Source organism: Aethalodelphis obliquidens, unplaced genomic scaffold (assembly GCF_003676395.1).
Source record: "Aethalodelphis obliquidens isolate GAN/ISIS:26980383/991018 unplaced genomic scaffold, ASM367639v1 scaffold4, whole genome shotgun sequence".
NCBI classification, from domain to species: domain Eukaryota; kingdom Metazoa; phylum Chordata; class Mammalia; order Artiodactyla; family Delphinidae; genus Aethalodelphis; species Aethalodelphis obliquidens.
In genome coordinates this window covers 68,334,881-68,361,923 of record NW_020837948.1, presented here as the reverse complement: position 1 = coordinate 68,361,923, position 27,043 = coordinate 68,334,881, and the positions used below count along the sequence as shown (strand labels likewise).

General features: G+C 34.6%; 1 protein-coding gene and 1 pseudogene across 4 annotated transcripts in view; both read left to right on the top strand.

Annotated features, from left to right (window-relative positions):
• KIF2A (kinesin family member 2A) overlaps positions 1–27,043 on the top strand; it is a 70,411-nt gene that overhangs the window by 37,606 nt on the left and 5,762 nt on the right. For 2 of the 4 annotated variants that reach the window (XM_027101039.1, XM_027101041.1), the window contains exons 4-18: positions 4,971–5,025; positions 6,010–6,132; positions 6,698–6,798; positions 8,565–8,660; positions 10,358–10,412; positions 10,805–10,967; positions 13,146–13,236; positions 13,336–13,399; positions 13,981–14,072; positions 14,437–14,579; positions 14,883–15,087; positions 15,829–15,939; positions 16,966–17,033; positions 21,464–21,614; positions 24,831–24,932. In XM_027101039.1, the coding sequence (XP_026956840.1) occupies positions 4,971–5,025; positions 6,010–6,132; positions 6,698–6,798; positions 8,565–8,660; positions 10,358–10,412; positions 10,805–10,967; positions 13,146–13,236; positions 13,336–13,399; positions 13,981–14,072; positions 14,437–14,579; positions 14,883–15,087; positions 15,829–15,939; positions 16,966–17,033; positions 21,464–21,614; positions 24,831–24,932 (1,620 nt within the window). Of the gene's footprint in view, positions 1–4,970; positions 5,026–6,009; positions 6,133–6,697; positions 6,799–8,564; positions 8,661–10,357; positions 10,413–10,804; positions 10,968–13,145; positions 13,237–13,335; positions 13,400–13,980; positions 14,073–14,436; positions 14,580–14,882; positions 15,088–15,828; positions 15,940–16,965; positions 17,034–20,316; positions 20,431–21,463; positions 21,615–24,830; positions 24,933–27,043 lie in introns of all 4 variants that reach the window. The other 2 variants (XM_027101043.1, XM_027101040.1) reach the window with 2 other exon arrangements.
• LOC113617498 (poly(A) polymerase alpha-like) lies at positions 55–3,108 on the top strand (annotated as a pseudogene).

Sequence of the window (27,043 nt, the reverse complement as noted above, 5' to 3'; positions counted from 1 at the left end):
TTGCCCAGGATGGCAGCGGTTTCAGGGGGGTGGGGTGGGGAGTGACTGGGCGTTGCCACCTCAGGAGACATGCCAGTTCCAGTTACAACGCAGGGATCACCGCAAACACAGCCGCCACAGAAGCACTGTGGCATTACCTCTCCCATCAGCATAGCAGCCCCCAAGGAGACTGACTCCCTACTTACACAGAAACTGTTTGAGACTCTGAAGCCCTCTAGCGTTTTTGAAGAGGAAGAGGAGCTTTCTTTTTGAAGCGGAAGAGGACTTTAATTTTGGGAAAATTAAATAACCTGGTAAAAGAGTGGATATGAGAAATCAGTGAAAGCAAGACTCTTCCACGATCTGTAGTTGAAAAGGTTGGTGGAAAAATTTTTACATTTGGATCTTATAGATTAGGAGTACATACAGAAGGTGCCGATATTGATGCATTGTGTGTTGCACCAAGACATGTTGATCGAAGTGACTTTTTCACCTCATTCTATAAGTTGAAATTACAGGAAGAAGTACAAGATTTAAGAGCTGTTGAAGAGGCACTTGTACCAGTTATCAAACTGTGTTTTGATGGGATAGAGATTGATATTTTGTTTGCAAGATTATCACTGCAGACTATTCCAGAAGACTTGGACTTAAGAGATGACAGTCTGCTTAAAAACTTAGATATAAGATGCATAGGAAGTCTTAACGGTTGCAGGGTAACCGATGAAATTTTGCATCTAGTACCAAACATTGACAACTTCAGGTTAACCCTGAGAGCTATCAAACTGTGGGCCAAATGCCACAACATCTATTCCAATATATTAGGTTTCCTCAGTGGTGTTTCCTGGGCTATGCTAGTAGCAAGAACTTGCCAGCTTTATCCAAATGCAATAGCATCAACTCTTGTACATAAACTTTTCTTGATATTTTCTAAATGGGAATGGCCAAATCCAGTCCTATTGAAACAGCCTGAAGAATGCAGTCTTAATTTGCCTGTATGGGACCCAAGGGTAAATCCTAGTGATAGGTACCATCTTCTGCCTATAATTACACCACCATACCCATAACAGAACTCCACGTACAATGTATGCGTTTCAACACGGATGGTCATGGTTGAGGAATTTAAACAAGGTCTTGCTATCACAGATTAAATATTGCTGAGTAAGGCAGAGTGGTCTAAACTTTTTGAAGCTCCAACTTCTTTCAAAAGAACAAGCATTATATTGTACTTTAGCAAGTGCACCAACTGAAAAACAACGCCTAAAACGGGTGGGCTTGGTGGAATCAAAAATCCAAATCCTGGGCTTCCCTGGTGGCTCAGTGGTTGAGAGTCCACCTGCCGATGCAGGGGACACGGGTTCGTGCCCCGGTCCAGGAAGATCCCACATGCCACGGAGCTGCTAGGCCCGAGAGCCGTTGCCGCTGAGCCTGCGCGTCCAGAGCCTGTGCTCTGCAATGGGAGAGGCCACAACAGTGAGAGGGCCGCGTACCGCAAAAAAAAAAAAAAAAAAAATCTGAATCCTGGTTGGAAGTTTGGAGAAGAATGAATTTATTACACTGGCTCATGTGAATCCCCAGTCACTTCCAGCACCCAAAGAAAATCCTGACAAGGAAGAATTTCGCACAATGTGGGTGATTGGGTTAGTGTTGTAAAAAAACAGAAAACTCTGAAAATCTCAGTGTTGGTCTCACCTACGATATTCAGTCTTTATAGGCAAGCAATAAACAGCAAGATGTTTGAGGTGGACATGAAAATTGCTGCAATGCATGTAAGAAGAAAGCAACTCCATCAACTACTGCCTAATCATGTGCTTCAGAAAAAGAAAAAGTGTTCAACAAAAGGTGTCCGGTTGACACCTCTGAATGACAGCAGGCTCGACTTGTCTATGGACACTGATAACAGCATGTCTGTGTCTTCACCAACCAGTGCTATGAAGACCAGTACATTGAACAGTTCTGGCAGTTCTCAGGGCAGAAACAGTCCTGCTCCATCTGTAACAGCAGCATCTATGACCAACATACAGGCTACTGAAGTTTCTGTGCCACAGGTAAATTCCCGTGAAAGCTCAGGGGGTACATCAAGTGAAAGCATTCCTCACACTGCCACACAGCCAGCCATTTCTTCACCACCAAAGCCTACGGTCTCCAGAGTTGTTTCTTCAACACGTCTGATAAACCCACCACCAAGACCTTCAGAAAATGCAGCAACAAAGACACCTAATCCTATAGTAGGAGTCAAAAGGACATTCTCACCTCATAAAGAAGAGAGTCCCAAGAAAACCAAAACAGAAGAGGATGAGACAAGTGAAGATGCTGTGTTGCTTTGAGTGGGCATGATAAAACAGAAACAAAGGAGGAACTTGATACAGAGACAAGTACAACTCAATCAGAAACCATTCAGATTGGGCTTCCCTGGTGGCGCAGTGGTTAAGAATCTGCCTGCCAATGCAGGGGACACCAATTCGAGCCCTGGTCTGAGAAGATCCCACATGCGCAGAGCAACTAAGCCCGTGCGCCACAACTACTGAGCCTGCGCTGTAGAGCCCACGAGCCGCAACTACTAAAGCCTGTGCACCTAGAGCCCATGCTCCGCAACAAGAGAAGCCACCGCAATGAGAAGCCCACGCACTGCAATGAAGAGTAGCCCCCGCTCACTGCAACTAGAGAAAGCCTGTGCACAGCAACAAAGACCCAACGCAGCCAAAAATAAAAAATAAATTTATTTAAAAAAAAAGAAAGGAAACCATTCAGACAGCGGCTTCTCTGTTGGCCTCTCAGAAAACATCCAGTACAGACCTTTCTGATAGCCCTGCTCTCCCTGCAAATCCTATTTCTGTTATCAGGAATTCAATAAAACTGAGACTGAATCGGTAAAAACAACCTCAGGGGCCCATAAACAATATCTGCCAACTCAACCTGTTGTCTTCAAATGCTAAGAAAGGAGAATGGAGGGTACAAGACTAGACATGACTGAAAATGGATTTAGGTTTTTTTTGTGACCTCCCTTACTGGACTAATCAGCACTTGATCGGAAGTCCAGGTTAGTATGTGAAGCCAGGAGTACTGTGATAATTGTGTTAGCAACAGTTGCATTAACTATTTCAAAAAATTACTGCCTTTAAAAAAAAAAAACCTCAGGCTGTATTTGTATTCATAATTGACATGTGGACTGGGTTTATGTTTGCTGCATTGTTTGGAAAATTTGCAATACAAGCTGGCATAAGAATTCCTTATTCTGATGATGCACTTTTATGTATTTTTTTTTTTTTTTGGAAAGTAGAACTAATTTTAGATTTTCAGCTTGATAGATTTTCATTTTTTCCTGAAGAATTTCCTTTACCATTAGTTTTCAAATTGGATGCCATTGTGCAGTGGTGTACTGTTGTACTTCAGAGAACAGATAAGAGTACATCTAGTTCAGTCCCTATGAGGTAGCTGTAACCTTTAAAAATGAAATGTCAACTCTAGGGTATATATTTGACATTGAAAGAATAATTAGGAGATACTTCGTTTTGATGGGGTCATGATTAAGAAATGCTATATTGGTTTTGTTTATAGAATTGTTTAGAGTGCATCCAAATCAGCGATCAGCCAGCGAATATTTTTCTTTGAGCTTGTTAAAGCTCCACATTCTTTTGCTTTCAGTATCTTGTCTTTGAAACAAAGGTTTTGCTCCCTCCCGTTCTTTTTCTTTTCCCCTTTTTACTTGTATGCATAAGGTAGGACTTCTTTCATAAAAAACGAAATGCCAGTATTTTCTTAAGCCATGATGTGAAAGCAGTGACCCTGTGGCCACATGGCACAGAACACTAACTTTTGGTCCCATGGCTGAAATTTTAGGGTGACTAAAAATAATGCCTGTGAAACATGATATCTATCTTGGATGGCCATTTGATCTCTAAATACGAGGAATTTTGTACGTTCCACAAAACTCCTGTCTATAGTAAAGTTGATTTTCAATTTTAAACATGTGGGCAAAAAGGCATTTTCTCCAAGAATTTTAAACAAATTTTGATTTTTAAATGGTTGACTAAAATTTGTCAGTAAATTTTACATGTAGAAACGTTTAAAAATCATTTCTAGCAAGCACTTGACATCTAGTCAGCTCTCTACTCCTTTTTTCATTTTGTCAATAAATAATTCCACATAAGTAAGCAGCAGTGCATTCATCTTTACAGAATATGAGGGATGCCAGATGTTGATAAGCTTAGTTATTCTTTCTTAATCTGGACAAAGCAAACCCAACAGATTTTTCTGATGAGCATGTTTTATGAATCCTCTATTGTGTTCCATTCTATCACACGTACATTTTTCATGTTAAACTGTAATTACTTAAACTCTTCCCCTATCCTTCTAAATTAACTTTCCAAAGTTGGAGTGTAGTCTTTTCCCCCTTAGACTATGCATTAATTGAGGCTTTCTTTTCACCATACTTTGTAATGTCTAGTATACAGTACTTCTACGTCCCACATCTTTGCTCTGCACAGTCACCTTGCCTTTCCTCCTACCACCTAAGAAGAAAAGATGGTCAGACTAACAGGTGAAGTCTACAAGGTGTCTGTGTGTTCTGTGTAGCTTCAGAGTTAGATTGAAATTGCCAGGTACAGATTTAGTCTTGTCATTTTGTTCACACATTGGGGAAAAAGAATTCAGTTTATTAAGCATTTCATGTAACCGCACCCAAGTTTTGCCAAGCTGGGAACTTGGACCTTTTCTGTGTAGTGACTTTTTAATTCTAGTTTTCATAACCTGGAGATCAGACTGTTGGTTTCGCATGATGTACGTAGTGTCTCATGACTAGAGTTTGCTTTGTGTTATAGTATCTGTACTTGTATTTTTCAAGAGCTATTTTGTGAGCAGATGATGTATTTCTCCATTGAAACCACAATAAAAAAAAAACAGCAAAAAATAAATAAATAAAGGAAGCTGATTATGATAGACATATATATGAAGAGTAAAGAGAGAAAGTAAAACGAACATTTTCTTTTCTATAGAATCGACGGACTGTGGCTTCTATTAAGAATGATCCTCCTCCAAGAGATAATAGAGGTAAAAATTTACCTATTAATTTTGCCTATTGCCCAGACAAGGTAAATCAAAAGTAAATATTACCCTTGACGTTATTATTCATTTAAACGTTACATGGCTAATTTTAAGATTGATATCGTCTTGATTTCCCAACACAATAATGTCAGTGATATTAGAAAAATGATTTATAAAGGTATGTGATGAATGTGAAACTCCATGATATATGCCATTTTGAGGCATCTTATTTACCCAATAATTTTTCAGATTTGAGGAGAGTATTATGAGAAAGAAAGGAATGGGGTAGTAGTTAATTGATTCACAAGGGTAAGTTTAGTCATTGTGATATTTTTACATTATTTTCTGGCTAACAAACTTTCAAAAAATGTCATGGGTAACTTTGAAGACAAGTCAAACAGGTATCAATTGCAGTTAATTTCAGGTCTCTCATATGTTTTCAGCTAGGTGATATAAAGCACAGTTAACTTCTTTTCTACTATTCAGCAGTTCAGAATGGTCCTTTCTCATAGTGATGTTTCCTCTGTATGTATGGATGCTGAGGCAGGACAGGTGTAGTAGGTATTAGAGGAAAGATTGGAGGTAGAGGGAAAGTCCTGCACTTTCAGCACTATTCTTTGAGTCTTGTGAAAATTTATATTTCTTTGTAAAATGTGATATTTATATTTAACTTAATATTGCTTTTTCCACTTTTGTAACATCCACAGTGGGAAATTCTCTGTTGAGGATTTGCATATTTGACAAAGAGTGGGATTTAGAACAAAAGGAGGGTTGCAGGACTTTTATGTTTTTACTTGCTGTATTTCTGAATTGTGTAAGTTTTTCAAAATGAGAATGCGTATAAAATCTGTATTTTGCACACTTACTTTTTAAAAATTATTATTTAAAATCAAGCTTGACTTGGTTTTTTTATAAATAATTCAGATTGAGTTTTATTTATTGAACAGAATTGATTATTACATATATTTTGAAATTTTGTTTCACTTTCAGTGGTTGGTTCTGCACGCGCGCGGCCTAGTCAACTTCCTGAACAGTCTTCCTCTGCACAACAGAATGGTAGTGTTTCAGATATATCTCCAGTTCAAGCTGCAAAAAAGGAATTTGGACCCCCTTGTATGTAAATCATGTATCAAGGATTCAGTCATTTTAGGCATACATGTATTTTCTCTTGGTCAACTTTATAAGTCCCCAAATTACAAACTTAATTGCAGATTTTATTTTTACCATTGTGGAAAATTTTTTTTGTTGCTGGTTTAGTCTGTTAATTGGGTTTTTAAATGTATATTTTGGAGGAAACAATTTATAAATATAAAACTATAACAATGTTTCAGTTGCTTTGAATTTAAAATTATGGCCAGATAATTTTGACAGATGTTATAAAAGAAATGCTTATGCTTCTTGATCCTTTCCAATTCAAAGATCTTTGATTCTAAACCAAGAGATGACATGTATCAATATGTTAGAGTCATTTTTCATGACTCTTATTTGTATATTGTCCTGTTCCTAGCTTTGTTAAAGCAGCTCATAAGTAAAGTTCACATATTTGTCATAGGCATGTTTTGTCACTGTGTACCTTATTTTGGTGTGTGTGGTAAAATTTCATACATAAAATTTTTGTGTGTAAGTATGGTACTCTAAAAAGAAAACTAGGCTTCTACAGCTCATCTCTTTCTTCCAGCACGTAGAAAATCTAATTGTGTGAAAGAAGTAGAGAAATTGCAAGAAAAACGGGAAAAAAGGAGACTACAACAGCAAGAACTTAGAGAAAAAAGAGCCCAGGTTTGTAACAGAAACTTATTTTGTTTATGCACCAACCAAAGATTAGACTGTGTCAGTGAAAGTGATTGGCTTATGAAAAAATAATTGAGGCATTCATTTAAAGATTTCAATATAGTTCCTTAAATTGATATTGAGGAATAATATAAACTCTTGGGGAAATAAGTTATCGTAACAGATTTTTTACTACATAAACTTTTCAAGTTTTAGTGGGTATGTGTTAGTCCTAAAGCTTGTTCCATTTTGAATACTAAGCCATTGTGTTACAGAATTCTAATGGATGTATAACATTGAGAATAATAGGATTTTGGCTTTTTTAAAGGACTAAAAATACATTCAGAAAAACATCAAGTTAAGGTATATGGTTATACTATCCATTTTATTGTTTTTCCATGGTTAATAAGTTCAGCATATCACAATGAAAGGGTGGAAATTCGTTGTGTGTTGATTTATACTAGATGGTGAGAGTATCTCTGATGTGCCCCTCTTCTCACATTTCCTTTAGATAGTAGCAAAACTTTACTAGCGATGGAAAAGTTGCTTAGAAGACTGGTCTTTTATCTCTCTACAGGTCTTCACATATTAGAAATTATGCTATTGTACAAATAATTCCTCCATTGTGCTTGCATTGTATCTATTATATTCTCAGAACTCGTTTCCTGTAATAAAATACCAGGATTGTTTCCTTATTTAGGAGTATGTTCAAATGCCCTTAATCATAAAGATGTGTGTTGTGGAATTGTGGAATCAGTATAATACTCAACCTGAATAAATCAACTTATATCTGAAAGTGACCTGAGAATGACCAGTTGGGTTTTGAAATGAATAATGCTTGTATCTACTGATACTTAGTACAGATGCCACCTGGTGTTTCCTGTGGGTACTTCATAATATTTTTACATCTCTTTGTGACCTCTTCTTCACATTCTGCTTCTCAGTTGACATAGTTGGTGTTATTTCCCAAAAGGTTAATTGACAGTATGTTACATTAACAGTTTTGAAATTTAGTTGTACTCAAAGCAAGTCTGCATATAGTATATGGGAAAAAGAACCTGACCTAAAATGTTTAACAATTTATACTCATAGCTAGGAGAGGCTGTTAACTGTTGCTATTTGTATCTTAATCTGAATTTTCTCAGTTTTGAAGCAAAATAGTAAATTGCAGTTAGCATGCAGTAGTTTGAATTTTAAAGATTTAAAAAATTATCTTGGCTTTTGATTCCTTTAAATTCTATGTCCTATTGATTTGGGGCTGTATTATACCATGCCTTAGTTTTTTTTAGAGAGTCATTAATAATAGGAAATGAACATAAATGAATCCATAGTTCTATTTTGCTGAAACACTGAATTAGGAATTTGGAAGAAGAATCTGATTAAATGCATTTTTCTAAGAATTTCGGCTTTTCTAGAGTTCTTTATTGATGTTTAGGACGAACACTGTTTTTGTTTTGCTCAGTTTTCTAGGAGAATTAAGGTATACGTATAACATGTTTGAAATAGGTCAAAGGTGGTTTTAATAAGGAGTATTTTGTTTGGAGTTAACAGGAGGCATGTAGACTAACAGAATTGTGTTTTTTAATATGAAAGTGATTCCTAGGCATACTATTAATCTTGAACTCTGAAACTATATCACATCTCAGGTTTGAGTTTGGGCTTGGCTGTTATAAATGACACCACCTATTTAATTTTCAAACCATATATAACATAAACGCAACAAATACTACATTATTGTAATTATAATAAATGATGAATTCTCTGTCTTCTTACAGGATGTTGATGCTACAAACCCAAATTATGAAATTATGTGTATGATCAGAGACTTTAGAGGAAGTTTGGATTATAGACCATTAACAACAGCAGATCCTGTAAGATTCTTTATTAACAGTTGCTCTGGAACTTTTTATGCTGTAAATAAAAACATGTTTGATACCCCCTAAGTTAATACTGTATTTAGTTCTGTAATTTTTTCTCTCTTTATGGGTGCTCCTTCTCCTTCTCTATTTTAAGAAGATCAAGAAACCGTTGGGAATTCCCTGGCTGTCCAGTGGTTAGGACTCTGAGCGCTTACTGCCAAAGGCCCGGGTTCAGTCGCTGGTCTGGGAACTAAGATCCCACAAGCCACGTGATGCATCCAAAAAAAAAAAGAAAGAAAGAAAGAAACCACTCACACTTACCCTTATTTTCTCATTATTTCCCATAATTTGATACGTTAGACATGCATCTCACAAAGATAATCCACTTCAAAGCAAGCCTCTGTGTCCTTGGTAGGACAGAGCAACAGTCAAGGATGATGTCAGAAGACCCACTTTCCTTTCTGACCATCACTTATACTTTTATCTCAATTCCAAGTTTGTTTCCTCTTGGCTTGGGCTGTAGATCCCACCATCATTCCAACTTACTACTAATTTATTTTAAAATAAATGTTACTCTGGCTTTTAACAATAAGTGATGGCTGTTGAGGACTGCTGTAAACTAGAAATCTAGTGCTTGAAGAATGTTCTGTCTTATGCACCTCCTTTCCTATTGAAGAATGGGAATTTATTGAACAGGGAATACTTTTGTGAGTAATTTGTATTTATGAAAAATAATCCATCTGACCTAGTGTATACAGAATGAATTGGGTACACAAAATACATCTGACCTAGTGTATACAGAATGTATTGGGTACACAAAATACATATAATACACCTGTGTTAAGGCAGGTGTATTATATATGATTTAATAGAGTAGTTCATAACATTTGCATCTCATATATTTTACTCCTTGCTACCCTTTCATTTGTTTAACCTACATCTGAGCTCATACTTTATGACAGTGACTGGAAAACTTTTTCTGAAAAGGGCCTGATATTTTTGGCTTTGAACCATATGGTCTTTGTTACAACTACTCAATTCTGCCTTTGTAGTATGAAAAGCAGCCATAGACAATACATAAATGAATAGATATGGCTGTTTCAGTAAAACTTTACAAAAGTGGGTAGTGGCTTGGATTAGGCTTTCAGGCCGTACTTTGCCAATTCCTGCTTTATACTAAATATCATTAGAAGGCAAGTATTGGGAACATTAATTTTATGAAAAAAGTTAATGTCTAAGAATTGGCATATTATAAAATTGTTCAAATTATTTTGGCCAATAATCTGAGAACTGTGTTTCTTGTCTACAGCTAGTTATCTTTGCCTATAATTTTCCCTATAATCAATCTGAAAATATGCCACTTGGTAGGAAATTTTACTTTTGTCATATACAGCACATCTTGAAGTGAATAAGGTAGTTTCTTAACGTGAACCTATTGCTACTAAGAGTGGTGGTGTCCTCTACAAAGTTATTTCCTAGTGGTTTACCAAATGACAAAATAAGCGAGTTTCCATTATACTTAGGATTTTTGAAATAATTGTGTCTGATGGCTATTAAAATTTCTTCAAGCTAATTTGTTTTTTAAGCTTACTTATCCTATTTATGCTATGCATAAATTTCTAAAACCTCGGGAGGAAATATTACATAATTAACTTTTCAGTGTTTTATATACCATTGATAATCACTGGAAAAAAATATTTTATTTCTAGATTGATGAACATAGGATATGTGTTTGTGTAAGAAAACGACCACTCAATAAAAAAGGTATGCTTATTGAGTTCTACTCAAGGGTTCATTTTTGTCCTGTTTGCAATTTATTTTGATAATGGCAGAAATCAGATTGGTTTGGAAGAGTTAAATGTAAATCATTTCATTTGTACATAACCATTATATAGATTTCTATGGTTAGGTCTGTTGATGTGATACTGTTCTAAGAATCTTTGCCATTCCTGGCTTTACAGAAATCTTGATTTTTTTTTTTTTTTTTTTACTCTGTTGTTGAAATATTCTGTTTACTTGAATGGCATATTTATGGGATATTTATATTTACAGGACTTACTACTTTTATCGAAATTCTTACTACTTAAAATAATTTTTGTGCATTAATTCAAATACTGTGAAAATTACTGGGCACTGATTTTCATTTATTCTTTTAGAAACTCAAATGAAAGATCTTGATGTAATCACAATCCCTAGTAAAGATGTTGTGATGGTACATGAACCAAAACAAAAAGTAGATTTAACAAGGTACCTAGAAAACCAAACATTTCGTTTCGATTATGCCTTTGATGACTCTGCTCCTAATGAAATGGTTTACAGGTAGGTAAATTTGTTTTAAATCAGAATTTTGTTCTTATACTGTGTATTTACCACCACCACTGAAACTTATGTTGATCTTGGCATATCTCTCCAGAGGTGTAATATCCTTTTCTTTCCCCCGACTTTAAACAAATAAGAATATTTAATAAACATGATAATGAATTTTAACACTTGTTTTCTTTAATGCTCCCCAAATCAGTTTTCATTAATGATTAACTTTATACACTATATAACATACCATATGTATGGATAAGAAATTTCTAGAAAACATTTTCTGTACCTCTAGAGATGGAATGTGGCTGTTTTTTACTTTTTGATCTCTGCAGTAGTGAAGAAATTTGAAATAACCGTTATACATCCGTCACTTATTTGTCTGAATCTTTATTTAGCACATGGCCACTTAAGGAAAAAAAAGTTCTGTAAATCTACTTGCATTTCCCTAGTTTTATCATTTCTAAGCTTTGGAATAGTTTTAGTACATGAAATTCTTGCATGTTCACATGTTCAACTTACAAACAACTCAAACTTACATGTATTGTGCATTGATATCCCACATTTTATCCAAATTTAGATTTTTATACATAGTTTGTAAACATTTACTTCTTATTATTTAATAGGTCAATTTTAGCAGCATTGTTATTTCAGTCTATATTAAATTGTCTTGAGTTACTTGAATGCTGTGTTTCATTGCCCTTTTATTTTATAAATTTGACTGGAAAACAGAAAGTTAAAGGGTTAATAAGAATCCTAAGAATTGAAGATGTTATAAATGAGATAAGACCAACTCCACTGGTCTTAAGCCAGTAAACTGGGAGTTCAGCTGTAAAGAAAGAGGACAAAACTAAAGAACATGTGAATGCTAGATAGAGGTATTGTGAAAAATTTGTTTTGAAAGGGAATTATAATTATAAATTGTGTATTTTTTACTTTTTTGAGAACTGAGTCCTGTCCTCCCCCCTCACTCCCTTCTCTGCTTCCATTCCTGTCTTGTAAAATATGTCTGTCTGACTTTTGTAATCATTTTCAAGAACTCACTATAAATAAAAGTATGTTTCTGTGTATGTGCTAGATTTAGTAAACATTTTGTGTTTCACCTTGTATTTATGCTTCTTAATTTTACCAGTATTGATTCTCTCCCCTTTCTCTTATCCTTAACTTTTACGGATTGAGAAGTTAGCCTTTTTTTTTTTTTTTTTTTTTTTTTTTACCATTTTTTTTTTTCTCCCTTTTTTTTTTTCTTTAACTTTTACGGTTTGAGAAGTTAGCCTTTTTTTTTTTTTTTTTTGGTCTGATCACTCTTCAGACTCATTTCCAGTTCTTTTTGATTAGAACATTTTTCTGCTCCTTTTGTTCTGTACTTTCTCCAGTTGTGCCTTTAAAAAAAAAAATCAATAGAGCTGTATAAAGTGTTCTACATATATTCTTTTGAAGACTGTGTAAAAAGTAGATTTGTTTTCTATCATGCTTTTAGGGCTCTGCTCATTGAAGTATTTTTTTGTCCCTCCCTACCTTTTTATTTTAACTCCAGCAATGATTATACCAGTACATAATATTTGGGCATCCTTTTCCTGAATCAAGACTATCAACTCAGAATTCATTGTCTTATAAGCATAATTTATATTTACTTACTCACATTCAAGGAAATTTTACCACTTTTATACTTGTTTAGATAATGTTTTTGTACTTTTTTCCCCTCTAGCTTTTCTGTATTGAGATTACCACTCTTGATTCTGTTTCTGTTGAAACCATTGATACTTTTTTTGGGTTGGGTTGGGGTTTTTAGTTTTGGTTTTGGTTTTCATATCTGTCCTACTTGTCTGGCTGATATTACCATATTTTGTTGTTATTTTTTAAAACTTTCCTACTGTCTTCTATATATTATATCTTTAGCTCAGTTACTATCATGTTTTTTCCCCTGTCCATTATTATTGTGGCCCTTGTTTATTTCGGAATTATTGCTTGAAAATATGCCTTAAAGAGCTTTAAGCAATCCTAGGACATGGGTATTTAAAATTTTAAATCAGTGGTCAATTGTGGCCTCGCAGTTGATCCCACTGATTTGTTAAAAATCTTGGTATATAAGATTTGCTTATAATAACACTTGATATTAGTTTTATTGTTTATTTGTTTAATTTAAATATTAACTGTATGTTCTGACTGGTACATTTTATTTTTAAGGTTTACAGCTAGACCACTAGTGGAAACTATATTTGAAAGGGGAATGGCTACATGCTTTGCTTATGGGCAGACTGGAAGTGGAAAGACTCATGTAAGTAATTCATTACAGTTACATCCTGGTATGAAGCCAGTTTATTTTCCTTATAGCTTAATTCTAAGACCTAAATTCTATTTTCTTTTTAACATATAGACAATGGGAGGTGACTTTTCAGGAAAGAACCAAGACTGTTCTAAAGGAATTTATGCATTAGCAGGTAACTTCCCTTTTTGCATATTATTTATAATATTCTTCTTGAATATTATTCAGGTGGCTTGGAAATAAGATTTGGAAGTACTGTCCAGAATTTTAAGGGTAACTAATGCTATACTTACTATATATTATGTCAGTTTTAGATTAGCGGACTGTTTTGAAAAGAACTGTGCTTTGGGGGCAAAAATCTTGATTATGTTTGTGTTGTAATCTGGCATATTGTTGGAGCTTAGCGTTTGTTGTTGAATAACTGCTTTGTGAAAAGTTTCCATTTGGTATGATTATGAAAGTAACCTTATTATGACCGCCTATAATTTTATGCTATTTATAAAGATAAGTAGTAGCATTCTCTTCTTGAATATGAAGGAGAGTGGCCTCTAAACTTTAAATGTAGAAAAACTATTGCTACTATTTTCTTTTGAAAATTAATATCCACTTTAATCTTCATTTTTCTTATTGATACTATCATTCTAGGTAAACATTAGTTGATTAGAATTGCTTTTTAAAAACGGAAAATTTGAATTGCTTTTTAAAACAATATTTATTGCATCTTAATAAATTTTCTCCATATGCAATTATTGACAGCTCGAGATGTTTTTTTAATGCTAAAGAAGCCAAACTATAAGAAGTTAGAACTTCAAGTGTATGCAACCTTTTTTGAAATTTATAGTGGTAAGGTAAGTGGAAACTTAAAAAAATAATTTTTTGTTTTTTAGTTTTTTAAATTATGGTTAAAAAATGCATAACATAAAATTTACCATTCTAACCATTTTTAAGCATAGAAGTTCAGCAATATTCACATTGTTGGGCAGTCATTGCCACCACATAATTGTTATATGTATTTGGAATATTATGTTAAAGTTCTGTGATGAGATTTTTAAAAATTCCCTTTGAAACTCTTTAACTTCAGTATCGATCATTATTATTCTAATAACATTATTACTAGAATTCTTTGAAATAATTTTTGGACTCTGAATGACTCATTTTTATAGAACTATTCTTTTTTTATTTTTAAAGCTAGCTTTCTTTCTTTTTTTTTAGGTTTTTGACTTGCTAAACAGGAAAACAAAATTAAGAGTGCTCGAAGATGGAAAACAGCAGGTTCAAGTGGTGGGATTACAGGAACGGGAGGTCAAATGTGTTGAAGATGTACTGAAACTCATTGACATAGGCAACAGTTGCAGGTAGCTCTCATTTTAATTAAGAAAGGGAAACAGTTTCATGATCAGTTTTAGATACTTTCAAAAGCAAAGCAAGGATGTTATTCAGCGCATTTTGGACGTAAAATCATTACTCATAAAAACTTTTGAAGTATGCCAGATTAAATTGTATTAATCTGGTTATGTTTGTGTTGTTAATTCAAAATGTCTCTTTTGTATTTAAATAATAAAAACTGAATAGTTTTTTCTTTTTTTAATGAAAATATTGTGGTTTGCACATATAAATTGAACTTTTTACATATCAGAATGTTCTTAATTACATTGTAGAACATCCGGTCAAACATCTGCAAATGCACATTCATCTCGGAGCCATGCAGTGTTTCAGATTATTCTTAGAAGGAAAGGAAAACTACATGGCAAATTTTCTCTCATCGATTTGGCTGGAAATGAAAGAGGAGCTGATACTTCCAGTGCAGACAGGCAAACTAGGCTTGAAGGTGCTGAAATTAATAAAAGCCTTTTAGCACTCAAGGTAAATAAAGTGCATTTAATTGTGAAAAGTCTTTTACTTTTGACTTCATTTTTGTTTACTCAGTTACAAAATTATACTATTTGTTTTTTCTAATAAGTAAGAGAGGTATCAAAATTTAGTTGTTTATGTTTGCAGTTACAGATTTATATTGTACCCAGAAATTTTCTTTACACATATTATTTATTCTTTTTAAGGTAGATAAAGATCTGTTAGTCAGCAGGCCAATTCCATTGCTGCTTAGGGAGATTCCAGAGGGCCTTAATCATTAATCAGTCTTTTTTCTTGAAGGAGGGCAAGGAACCATAAAACTGAGCTAAGAAAGTTTCTCAGAAAAATGTGGAATGGCTTTCAAAAAGTTAGGCCACTATTATATATCTTCCTTGACTAGCAAAGCAAAGAAAGCATTCTATTTTTTTCTTTTGTAGTACCACTTTAAAAGTTTAACTTTTTACAGTTATCCTACTGCCTGTTACTTCTAAACACTAATCATAGTCTCCAGAAGAATCTTTTGGAATTAATAAAGTAGTCTTTTGGATTGGGTTTTTTTGTTTTCCAAATTTCATTTTCTTGAATTAGGATTTATGGGAACATTTCTACTATGCTGTAAATCTCTTAATAGAATTTTCAGAGCTGATCAGATCTTAAATGTTAGGGTTATGGTAAGAGATGTTTTAAATATGTTCATTAAGATTACTGTTTATAAGAAGTAAAATCTATGAAATTTGCTTTCTTAATTTTCAGGAGTGCATCAGAGCCTTAGGTAGAAATAAACCTCATACTCCTTTCCGAGCAAGTAAACTCACTCAGGTGTTAAGAGATTCATTCATAGGTGAAAACTCTCGTACCTGCATGGTAAGTTTGTTTGTTTTGTTTTAATCGTAAATGAATAATTATGTAGTATATATGGGAAAATTATAAAATACATTAATGACAGTCATTTAAAGTCTATTGTGAGAGATACAGCGATACTTGGAAATGTGGTCCCTGCCCGTCTGATAGGATTATATTGTAGTTATAATGCATTCTACTAATTCCAACATCTGAGTCTTTGTGAGATTGGTTTTCATTGATTTCTGTTTTCCTTGCATATTGGTCACACTTTTCTATTTCTTCATATATCTAGAATTTTGGATTATATAATTTTCATTATGAATGAATATTTTATGGACACTCAGGATTCTGTTATGTTCTTCTAAAGATTATTGATTTTGTTATTGTTGTTGTTGTTATTTTAGCTGGCAGTTAACTTAGCTGAACTCCAAACTCTTGTCTCCCCAGCTGTGGGCATCAACTGACCTTGAAATCTCTGTTTAGCTCTTTTAGACTTAGCTATGTTTCTTGCAGTCAACCTTGTGTTCAGGGGTCAGCCAGAGATTTGGGTAGTATAAATATATATGTAGAATATGAGTTTCTTCCTCTGTGGTTATTTCTCTTCTGGGACAAACTTCACTTCCCAGCTGCTATGGTGCCTACCTCCAAACTCCATCCTTTAGTTTAACCAGTGAAACTCCAGATTTCTATTGAAGTTTTAGTTGTCCTGTGTGACAGCAGCAGAGTTTGCCCTTAGGCAAAAAAAGTTATCAAAAGTAGGGGCGGACAGTCACTCAATGTTACTCCCTTCTTCTAGGTGTTGACCTCCATTTTCTGCCTGATATTTGATCATTTTGTGGTGCCATCAGAGTTGTTTATATTTTAACTGGAGTTTATAATTATTCTTTGATTATGGGTATGAGATAGTGAATTATCTTGGAGCTAAGGTATCATTAATAACTCTTTTTTTAGATGACCATATTAAAATTAGACCTGACTGAGCCATATGTCAGTATTATTTGTCATCATTTATAACATTTTCTTTACCTTTGCATTTTTCCCCCATAGATTGCCACAATCTCTCCAGGCATGGCATCCTGTGAAAATACTCTCAATACATTAAGATATGCAAATAGGTATGAGAAATGGTTATTTATTTTGAAATTTGAAGGGAATAGAACAATATATGGTTTGATTTAATATCTGATAGGGTAAATCTTACTGCATTGCTCTTTACATTTTCAAAAAAAATTTGCATGTTATTCATTGAAATGATGTCTAGAATCATTTTGTCATATTCTAAAAATAATTGGAAATGTGTTGTGTAATTTGGGAAGACATATTTTTAGTAGAATAGGTCTTAAAATCATAGAACATGATTGTATTTTTCCATTAACCAAGTTATATTTCATAATATTTTACTATATTTAAATCATGAAAATTCTTATTATTATATTAAGACTCAAAAGTAAGTGAGTATCAGGAGCCAGTCCGTATTTCTTAAATTGTTTTGCATATGCTGAAAATTATTTCTGATAATCTTAAATATTATACATGGGGAAGCTAGGGTTTAAGTAGGGATAGCACAGTTCTTTCTGGTGTTCTGTATGGGTTACATTTTATTATTTATGGCAATAGTGTTACAGACGTTAATAGACAATTGCATTATTACAAATGAGAGGACAAAAAGCGTTACACATTATTAAAGCAGTTTATTCCTTATAGTCACAAAATGCCCTTGGAATTTTGGATTGTAATAGGCATGTTTATATTTGTTTCAGAGATTTGTTCCCATTGCTCTTGTTTTGAATGACTATATATATAGTTTTAAATTTGTATTATCACATATTGCATTTGTGATTTTAACCTAGAGATAAAATTCCTCTTTGTATTCCATTTCTAGTGTGGAGAATCTCTTAATTTTGCTAAACATGAGTATTTGTACTATTTTTTTGTTTTAATCACTATGGAAATTTTATTTTTAATCTTTCATTAAAGTATGAAATACATATGCATACAGAAAAGTACCCAAAACACAAGTGAATAATTTAATGAATATTTACAAAGTGAAAATTCCTGTCATCAGACCAAGAAATAAAACATTTCCAGTCCCCCAGAAAATTCCCCATGTGTCCCTTTCTAATCACGAATCCTGAATAACATGCCTAAATCCATTAATTTCTACCCCAAGGTAGCCATTGTCCTGACTTTTGTGGAATAAATTTCTCAATTTTCTTTCCCTCTTTTTAAAAATAGTTTTACTACCTATGAATGTATCCCTGAACAATATAGGTAGCTGTATTTGAACTTCACATAAATGAGATCATACGCTTTGTTCTTTGGTATTTTGCTTTTGCTTCAACTAAAGAGATTTTTAAAAATCATCAGTAAAAACTGTTGGAAAGTATAAACTTATTGACCTTTTGTAAAGATATTAAAAATAATAACTTTTAAAAATAATTGAACTTTATTTTTAAATTTAATACCCTTTAAACTTTGAATTATAAGATTCTAGCTATGAACCTTTATAGTACTTTTTTTTTTTTTTTTTTTTTTTGTTGGGTCGCCGGGCCTCTCCTTTTTTTTTCTTTCCCGTTGCGGAGCAAGCAGGCTCAGCGGCATGGCTCACGGGCCCAGCCGCTCCGCAGCATGTGGGATCGTCCCAGACCAGGGCATGAACCCACGTCCCCTGCATCAGCAGGCGGACTCTCAACCACTGCGACACCAGGGAAGCCCCTATAGTACTTTTAATCATTCTTTGTAGTGAACATTTTTGGTATTGTGGGGTTTTTTTCATTAATTTAAAATGCTTCTTGTTTCAGAATTGTTCATGGGAGAGATGAGGAACAGCTTAGTGTAGTAAAATGATTGCCGTGTTGTAGAATTAAAACCCTCCATGTCTTCAGACTTTTGGCTGCAAAGGAATCCCCCTGATGTGAAAATGCTGTATCTGGTTATTCCTCTAGTTCATTTAGGTCCAAGTAAAATATTTTAATTTATTATCACGTAATGTGATTCATTTGCAACCATTACTAACCATCTAGGACAAATAATTCTGTCTTTTATTTCCATATCTCTAGGAATAAAGATTTTCAACCTCATTTGATAGCTCATTTGAGGAATATAATTACTGCATATAGAATAGTTTAGGTTGGGCAAGAGAGCTTTGAATAGAGGAAAAATGTGTGGTTAGGGGCTAATAGGTATCTAAATTCGGAGATTCTGAAAGAATAAGTAATGGGGTTGGGAGTAAAAAGAGTTATTAAGTCAGTATTAGAAATTTAGGTTTGTCAGCACGTGTGTAAATAAGCTTTCCAAAAGGATAAAGGCAAAGGAATCTGGTATTCAACCTTTCAGAGTAGATATTACCAATAGGTCAAATAAAGATTCTAAATAAAAGGAATTATTAGTTTGATCTATGTGACTATTTTTGATGTATAACAATAGTAATTTCATTTAGTTCAACCTAAGAGAAGTAATGAGAAAAACAGAGAATATGGTTAGTATATTGAAGTGTTTAAACATAAGGTTCGTACTCACAGCTAGGTTTGAGCCTCAGTTATGCCACATTCTCATTGAATGAACTTGGGTAAGATACTTTATTGCTCTGAACCTATTTCTCATCTGTAAAGTGGTGATAATAATATCACAATATTGTTGTAATGATTAAATAATATAATGTCTTAAAATATTAATCATAATATCTGATATATAGGAAGTAATTAATAAATATTGCCTACTGTTATGAAATGGGATTGGCCTAAAGAGGACATAGGGAGTCACAAAAATTGGATCATAAAAGCCATGATTTAGTTAAATATAACTGTCAGAGACATTAGCAAAAGCAATTTAAATTCCATTGCTAAAGGATTTTTTTCACCATTGTTCGTCACCTGAATCACCAAACACAGGAAATTATCTGAGTGACTGTTTTCTCAGTTTGTTCAAGGATTGCTTTATAGCTAATACCATTCTAGGTGCATAGGAAAGAAGTTAATTAATTATAAATGGTGTATGCCATTAGGACTTAATTCTCTTGTGTCCTTTTGAAAAGACTGCAAGAGTGTTGAGGACTCATTAATGCTAATAAAATATTCATGGTATTGACTACACAAGGAAATTAGACATGAGTGGTCATGTAGCTAAATACAGGGCATTTCAAATTTAGGTGATGGACTCGTTAAACTTCTAGAAAGATCATGAGAAAAGGAAGGACTATGGAGTAGGGAGTCAATAGAACAGAGGGGTTCAAAATCCTCTTCACATTGATTATTTTTAAGATAGTGTAAATATATTGTCATAACAACGTTGATCCTTTTCTAAACAAATTAAACTGAGTACTAAATGCAAACTTGAAATGTGCATTGCTGTCTTTACAAGAGCATTTTCTTTTAATTTGTTGCTGTTTTGGTGCTGCAGAGTAAAGGAGTTTGGAATTAGTCCATCAGACATTCCCTTCTCACAGGGTAGTGGCAGTCGCCCTGATCTCTCTCCTTCTTATGAGTATGACGACTTTTCTCCTTCAATTACCAGGTCTACTTCATTCTATACATAAGATGTTTGTTTTAATAGTTTCTTTTGGATTGTGCTATGTATACATGTTTTATAGCATTTACTTTCATAGCATATACTTTTGTCCTGAGCCATTTTATTTTTCATTTTCATTTTGTTTGGCAGGTGGTGGTTATACTGCATGATCTTCATTTTTATGTACTTTATTAATTTGCTTTAAAATGTTGATTTAGAATTCAGGCTTCCTTTTCCCCTCTCATCTTTTTAAGGATGATGTCATCTTTGCATATTTACCATTGAAGGATAAACTGTCTTATTTAAAATGAATAGTTTACATTCTTTCTGTCTGCAAGGAAATCACAAGGCTCCTCTTGACTTAAAAAGTGTACCCTCTCCCAAATATGTAAATTGAAGTTTAAGGGGTAAACTTTTTTTAATGATAGAACTTTACAGCTTATAATCTTTATAGATTAGAAATATTTCACATGTAGCTATTTTAATTGAGCCTTCTAACTACCAAATCTGCAAAGTGTATTAAATTCTTTGATTTTGGGGGACTTCCCTGGCGGTCCAGTGGTTAAGACTCCACGCTTCCACTGCTGGGTGTGCAGGTTCAATCCCTGGTCAGGGAACTGAGATCCCGTGTGACACACGGTGCGGCCAAAAAACAAAAAAATCCCTGATTTTTGACTGTGATTTATTTATTGATCTAAGTGCCACTGTTAGCATTTTTCTATTCAGCAATTTAGTTGCAACAAGTGTCTCTTATTTATTTTGAAATACTGAATCTGCATACTTTGTTGATTCTCAATTTGTAATGCACAGTAATTATGTTTGAAGTAATTGTAAAGTTATATACCTAAGTAAATTCCTAAAGCTTCACAGCTAAACATACCTTTAGTATTTCAACAGATTTCAGTTAGATTTGATCTGGAAAGCTGACATCATCAATATTAATATGTTTATTGAATTGCTTTTATATTAAATAGGTTGATATTTCTTGTTCCTCTGCATGAATCTTTGTTAATTATAGATACCTCTTATGTGTTTATAGGGTGAAAGAATTGACTGTGGATCCAACTGCTGCTAGTGATGTCCGTCCAATAATGCACCATCCACCAAATCAGATTGATGATTTAGAGGCACAGTGGGGTGTGGGGAGTTCCCCTCAGAGGGATGATCTAAAACTTCTTTGTGAACAAAATGTAAGTTACATAATATAGTTGTAATTATCTAAGTCATTTCATCCATAGCAGAATAAGTGAAAACTATCATCTAAATCAGGGATCAGCAAACTACAGCCTATGGGCCTGCCATCTGTTTTTACAAATAAAGTTTTGTTGAAACATGGCCCTGCTCATTAAGACCAGAGGTGACAAAGATTGTATGGCTCACAACCCCAAAATATGTACTAAAGTTCACTGACCCCTGATCTAACTATTCTTTTTTCCAGATTTTATACTGATGTTAAAATTGGGGGATTTTTAAAGTAATACAGGGAAAAAACAAGTTTAAGAATTGTACATACAATATATCACATGTATAAAGCTTAGAACAAGATTATGGACACATGCACATGCATTAAAAGGATTCATGAACTGTATCAAAAATGGAAAAAATCTGACATTTGTTAAATCTGGTTGCTTTCTGTATTTTTGAATGTTTGGTGACATTTCATAAATTTAAAATTCTGATTCCCCTGTTACTTAAAAATAATAATATGTGCCCACTGTATAAGGACAATGAGGTATAAAGAAAGAACAAAAAAGCAGAAACACGTTTTCACATAGTTATTTAACTTCATTTTTTAAATGTATAATCTATATAGTTTTGTATCATTCTTTTCCCACTAAGAATCCTATAGTGGCATTTTCTTATAATGATAAAGGTAGCATTTATTAGTTGCTTACTTCATGACATATATTTGCTAGGCATCTTATGATCTGGTATAGTCCTCACAATTCAGTGTGGTAGATACTATAATTATCCCTGTTTTTAACTTGACTAAGATCATACAAGTAGTAAGTACTGAAGCCCAGCAGGATTGAAATCTGGGTCTTTCTTATACCAGAGTGAAATCTTAGGTCAGCTAAATTGATTGCTTGCTGCAATAAGATATTCTTTGGAAACAGTATAACTTAAGTTAATGTTTTTGTACTTTCCAGCAGGTATTTTAAAGTCCAAAATATTCTAGAGTAAACAAACGGATATCCTACTTTTTGTTATCATGTTTCAAAATACTCTACAAAGTAGGACTCAATGCAGCAGTTCTCAACCAAGAGTGACTTGGCCCCTCTCCAGGGAAAAATGTATGGAGATATTTTTTGGTCGTCACAGGTGGGATGGTGTTGCTACCATCCAGTGGGTTGAGGCCAGGGATGATGCTAAACATACAATGCACAGGGACAGCCTTCCTCCTCCCCCCAAAAATGTCTGTAGTGTCGAAGTTAAGAAACCTGGTTTAAAATAAGAGTTCTGGGCTTCCCTGGTGGTGCAGTGGTTGAGAGTCCGCCTGCCGATGCAGGGGACACGGGTTCGTGCCCCGGTCCGGGAAGATCCCACATGCCGCGGAGCGGCTGGGCCCGTGAGCCGTGGCCGCTGAGCCTGCGCGACGGGAGCCTATGCTCTGCAACGGGAGAGGCCACAACAGTGAGAGGCCCGCGTACCGCAAAAAATAAAATGAAATAAAATAAAAAAATAAAATAAGAGTTCTGAACTTTGAACCATAGAGGATAAAGACCTAAAAATGAAATCCTGGCGTTAGTCTATCCCCTGTCCCCAAAACGTTTGAAAGAGACTGCAGTTGCTTTTTAAATCCTTAAAGCAAAAAAAAAAATTCCTTAAAGCAAACCCTGCATTGCTCCTAGATACGGTGCTTCCAGAGATATGGAAAACCAGAACAAGATAGGCACTCCCTATAGCAGATCTCTCACATTTTATTCTTGCATCTATTTGGTCTTTGCAGGACCTTAATTTGGAGAGGTTGGCTAGGTGACCAGAACTAATCCAGAGGCTTTAAGCATGACATCATGGGTTCTTGCAACCTCCCTTATATATGAAAGAGTGTGGATTTCTTTCAACTTTGCCTTCCCCAAGGAACTGTCTTGAGATGGTTCAGCATTAGCCTTTAGTTAAGTATTGGTGCATGTGTACATATTCTTATTGCTATATTAAATTTTAACAAGGTAGATTAAAATGGGATAGTGTCCAGGACATGCCCTGGAGATAAAAGTAATACAGGTAGACAAACTAGAGGATAATCAAGTGCATTAGAATTCCATAAGTAGTTGTATAGACAAAAAGTATTCTGAGTGGGCTGCATGGAAGTGATAGGAGCTTGCATAATATCTTGAAGCAGAGAAAAGACAGGACATTCTTGGCTTGGCAGGGAAGTGGGCAGATAAAATGAGTAAAGGTGGTTGACTGTGTATTTACCAGAAGGACAGAGAATATGAGAGAATCATGCCTGCATGTCCTGATTAAAAGCAGATGGCTCTTTTCCCAAAGAAAAAATAAAAAATTCTTTAGCCAACTTGATTATATAAACTTTTAGGGATGGCAGCTTATTGATGAAAGAGTCAAATAAGTCAAAGTCTACTTATAATATTTAATTTAACGAAAATACACATATATTTAGAATTGTGTATTTTATTTGAAAAATGTTGCTTTACCTACTGACATTTTATAAAACAATTTTAAGGGTACTTCTCAATCACTACAGCCACATTTTGAGGAAATAAATCATTAGATGTTAGAGTTGGGAAGGAAGCTCAAAAAAGAAAGCAAGGCCAGAGAAGTTTGACTTGATGTAGGACCAAAATATATGTTGCATATACATATGTGAGTTTTTGTTGATAAAGTTGTGAATTGTCCATTAAAATTTCTGTAAAAACCAGTAAGTAAATTGTAGAATGCAATTCAGAAATTAAAATTTAGTAAGAGTTGAATCCTTCAGAATACCAATTTGATAGTCACACTCATGAAAGATACTATGTTTACGTCTCTCTTCTAGTGAAAAGAAATTTAAGACATATATGTGAATTAAATTGTTAGGGAAAGTAAACAACACTGAGGAAATATTTCAGTATATTTCTAGCCTGTGATAAATGTATATTTGAAAAGTTGCACTCCAAAAGAGATTGCTTTTTTACAGTAATTCTGCAGTAAAGCTTGGGATAAGTGAAAACTGTCTCTTACTGATGTGTTTAAGTTTGTCTTACTGAGTGTTATGTTAAATATTTTTGACCCATAAAAAGAAATTGTGGCTTTGCCTTTCATGTTTTGTTTTAGTTGTCTTTAACATTCAAGCATCCTCAATTTCTAAGTTGCATTTTTGTAGATGACACAGAAAAACTACTTTTTTATTATAACATTTAAAATATAAACTTATGTCATAATTTTTAAACTATTTTTATTTTAAGGAAGAAGAGGTTTCTCCACAATTGTTTACTTTCCACGAAGCTGTCTCACAAATGGTAGAAATGGAAGAACAAGTTGTAGAAGATCACAGGGCAGTCTTCCAGGTAAAGTAAGACAGAATCTTTAATCAAATGTTTCTCTAGAAAAATTAACTACCAACTTTTGTAATTCTTTGAGTATCACACTAATCTAAAAATAATACTTGTTTATGTGTAAGTATATGTGTATTTGTAGGGCATATGCCACAGTACGTTTTGAATAGAATGAATGATCACTACAAACTTTCTTTGCAGCTGTGATGGAAAGATCTACTTTATTTCTTCTGTTCTCCCACTTCATTTGCTTTTGTCAGTTGTCCGTTTATAGAGGAGTTGAACTTCTACCCTCCACTACCCCTTTCTTCCTGGTAGGCCAGTTTGTTTGACAGCAGTAGGAAAAACTCTGCTAAAGGGTATCAGAACAATTGAGGAAGAGTCAGTCTTTGTAGAAAAGGAGGAGTATTTCAGGAGAGTTACTGTACTGACTGAGCTGTCAGTGGCAGATGACTGAGGGGTATTATACCCCTTCCTATAGCAGTAACTCCTTAGGTATTTATCCCATTGTGTGTTAAACCTATTTTAAAAAACCTTTTACCATACGATCCTCCCCTCTCCCTTTTTATAAACAAGAAAATATTCTGGGGACTTCGCTGGTGGCACAGTGGTTAAGAAAGCGCCTGCCAATGCAGGGGACATGGGTTTGAGCCCTGTCTGGGAAGATCCCACATGCCGTGGAGCAACTAAGCCCATGCGCCACAACTACTGAGCCTGCACTCTAGAACCCGTGAGCCACAACTACTGAGCCCACGTGCCACAACTACTGAGCCTGCACAAATAGAGCCCGTGCTCCCCAACAGGAGAAGCCACTGCAATGAGAAGCCCACGCACTGCAACAAAGAGTAGCCCCTGCTCACCCACGCATGCAGCAACGAACACCCAATGCAGCCAAAAATTAAAATAAAATAAATAAATTTATTTTTTTAAAAAAAGGAAATATTCTGGAGGGTGATACCTTTGAGGAAGTAAAGATAATTTTGAACATATTTATGGAGACTGTACAGTCAGGTTGCCCCCCACCCCCTTCCCACAGTATATAAATCCTTTGTCCTGTTAATCTATATTCCTTCTCTGATGTTGAAGAAATCTTCATTTATCTGTAAACAGACATTAACATTCCTCAGCTCTCGCCATTCAAGCACTTGGATGAAGGTCTCAAAAACATAAGAGAACTGTTTATAACTTCAGAATAGTGTATACATTAAAACTGTTACAGTTTTAGTCAAATCCATATTATGGGAATCTCTTCAGAGGCCTAGGTATTTAGATTAAATCAAAAAAGGACACTTGTAATTTAAGAAAATTGCTAGAACAATATGGACACCCATAAAACTCAGTCAGGTGAGGCTTTCAAACTCAAATTTATACTTGATGTGTCAGAACTAAATTGGTACATTTATAGAACAGTTGTGTGTGCAGCACAATTGAATTGTCTTGGAATCCAGCAGTAGACTTGTGAATGCCTTGTTACAATGAGGTATGCGCCACAACTACTGAGCCTGTGTGCTGCAACTACTGAAGCCCGCGCACCTAGAGCCCATGCTCCGCAACAAGAGAAGCCACCGCAATGAGAAGCTCGGGCACTGCAATGAAGAGTAGCCCCCGCTCCCCGCAACTAGAGAAAGCCCGCACACAGCAACAAAGACCCGACGTAGCCAAACATAACTAATTAATTATTTTTTTAAAAAAGGAATGGTTTCCTTGAAGCATTTATGAATAGTAGTAAGTAGCTACTGTTTAGTGGTTCATTTGACTCTTCTAAAACAGGCTATCCTGGGAATTCCCTGGCTGTCCAGTGGTTAGGACTCTGCGCTTTCACTGTGGAGGGCGCGGGTTCAATACCTGGTCAGGGAGCTGAGATTCTGCAAGCCACACGGTGCGGCCAAAAAAAAAAGGGCTATCCAGTGTTCCCTTACAGTCGATAATATTGAAGAGCTAGTGTGTAGAATTTAGGATTACCTCTTGGCTCAACCACTGTGAGGCCCCAAATAGATACGTTAATTCCAGATGATTTACAAGTTCTGGGCTCCCATAGGCCTCATCAGATTGATCAGTAACTTTATTATTACACCCATTGTCTCTATTTTAGGGACAGCTGTTGAAGTTTGAGATTTACTATG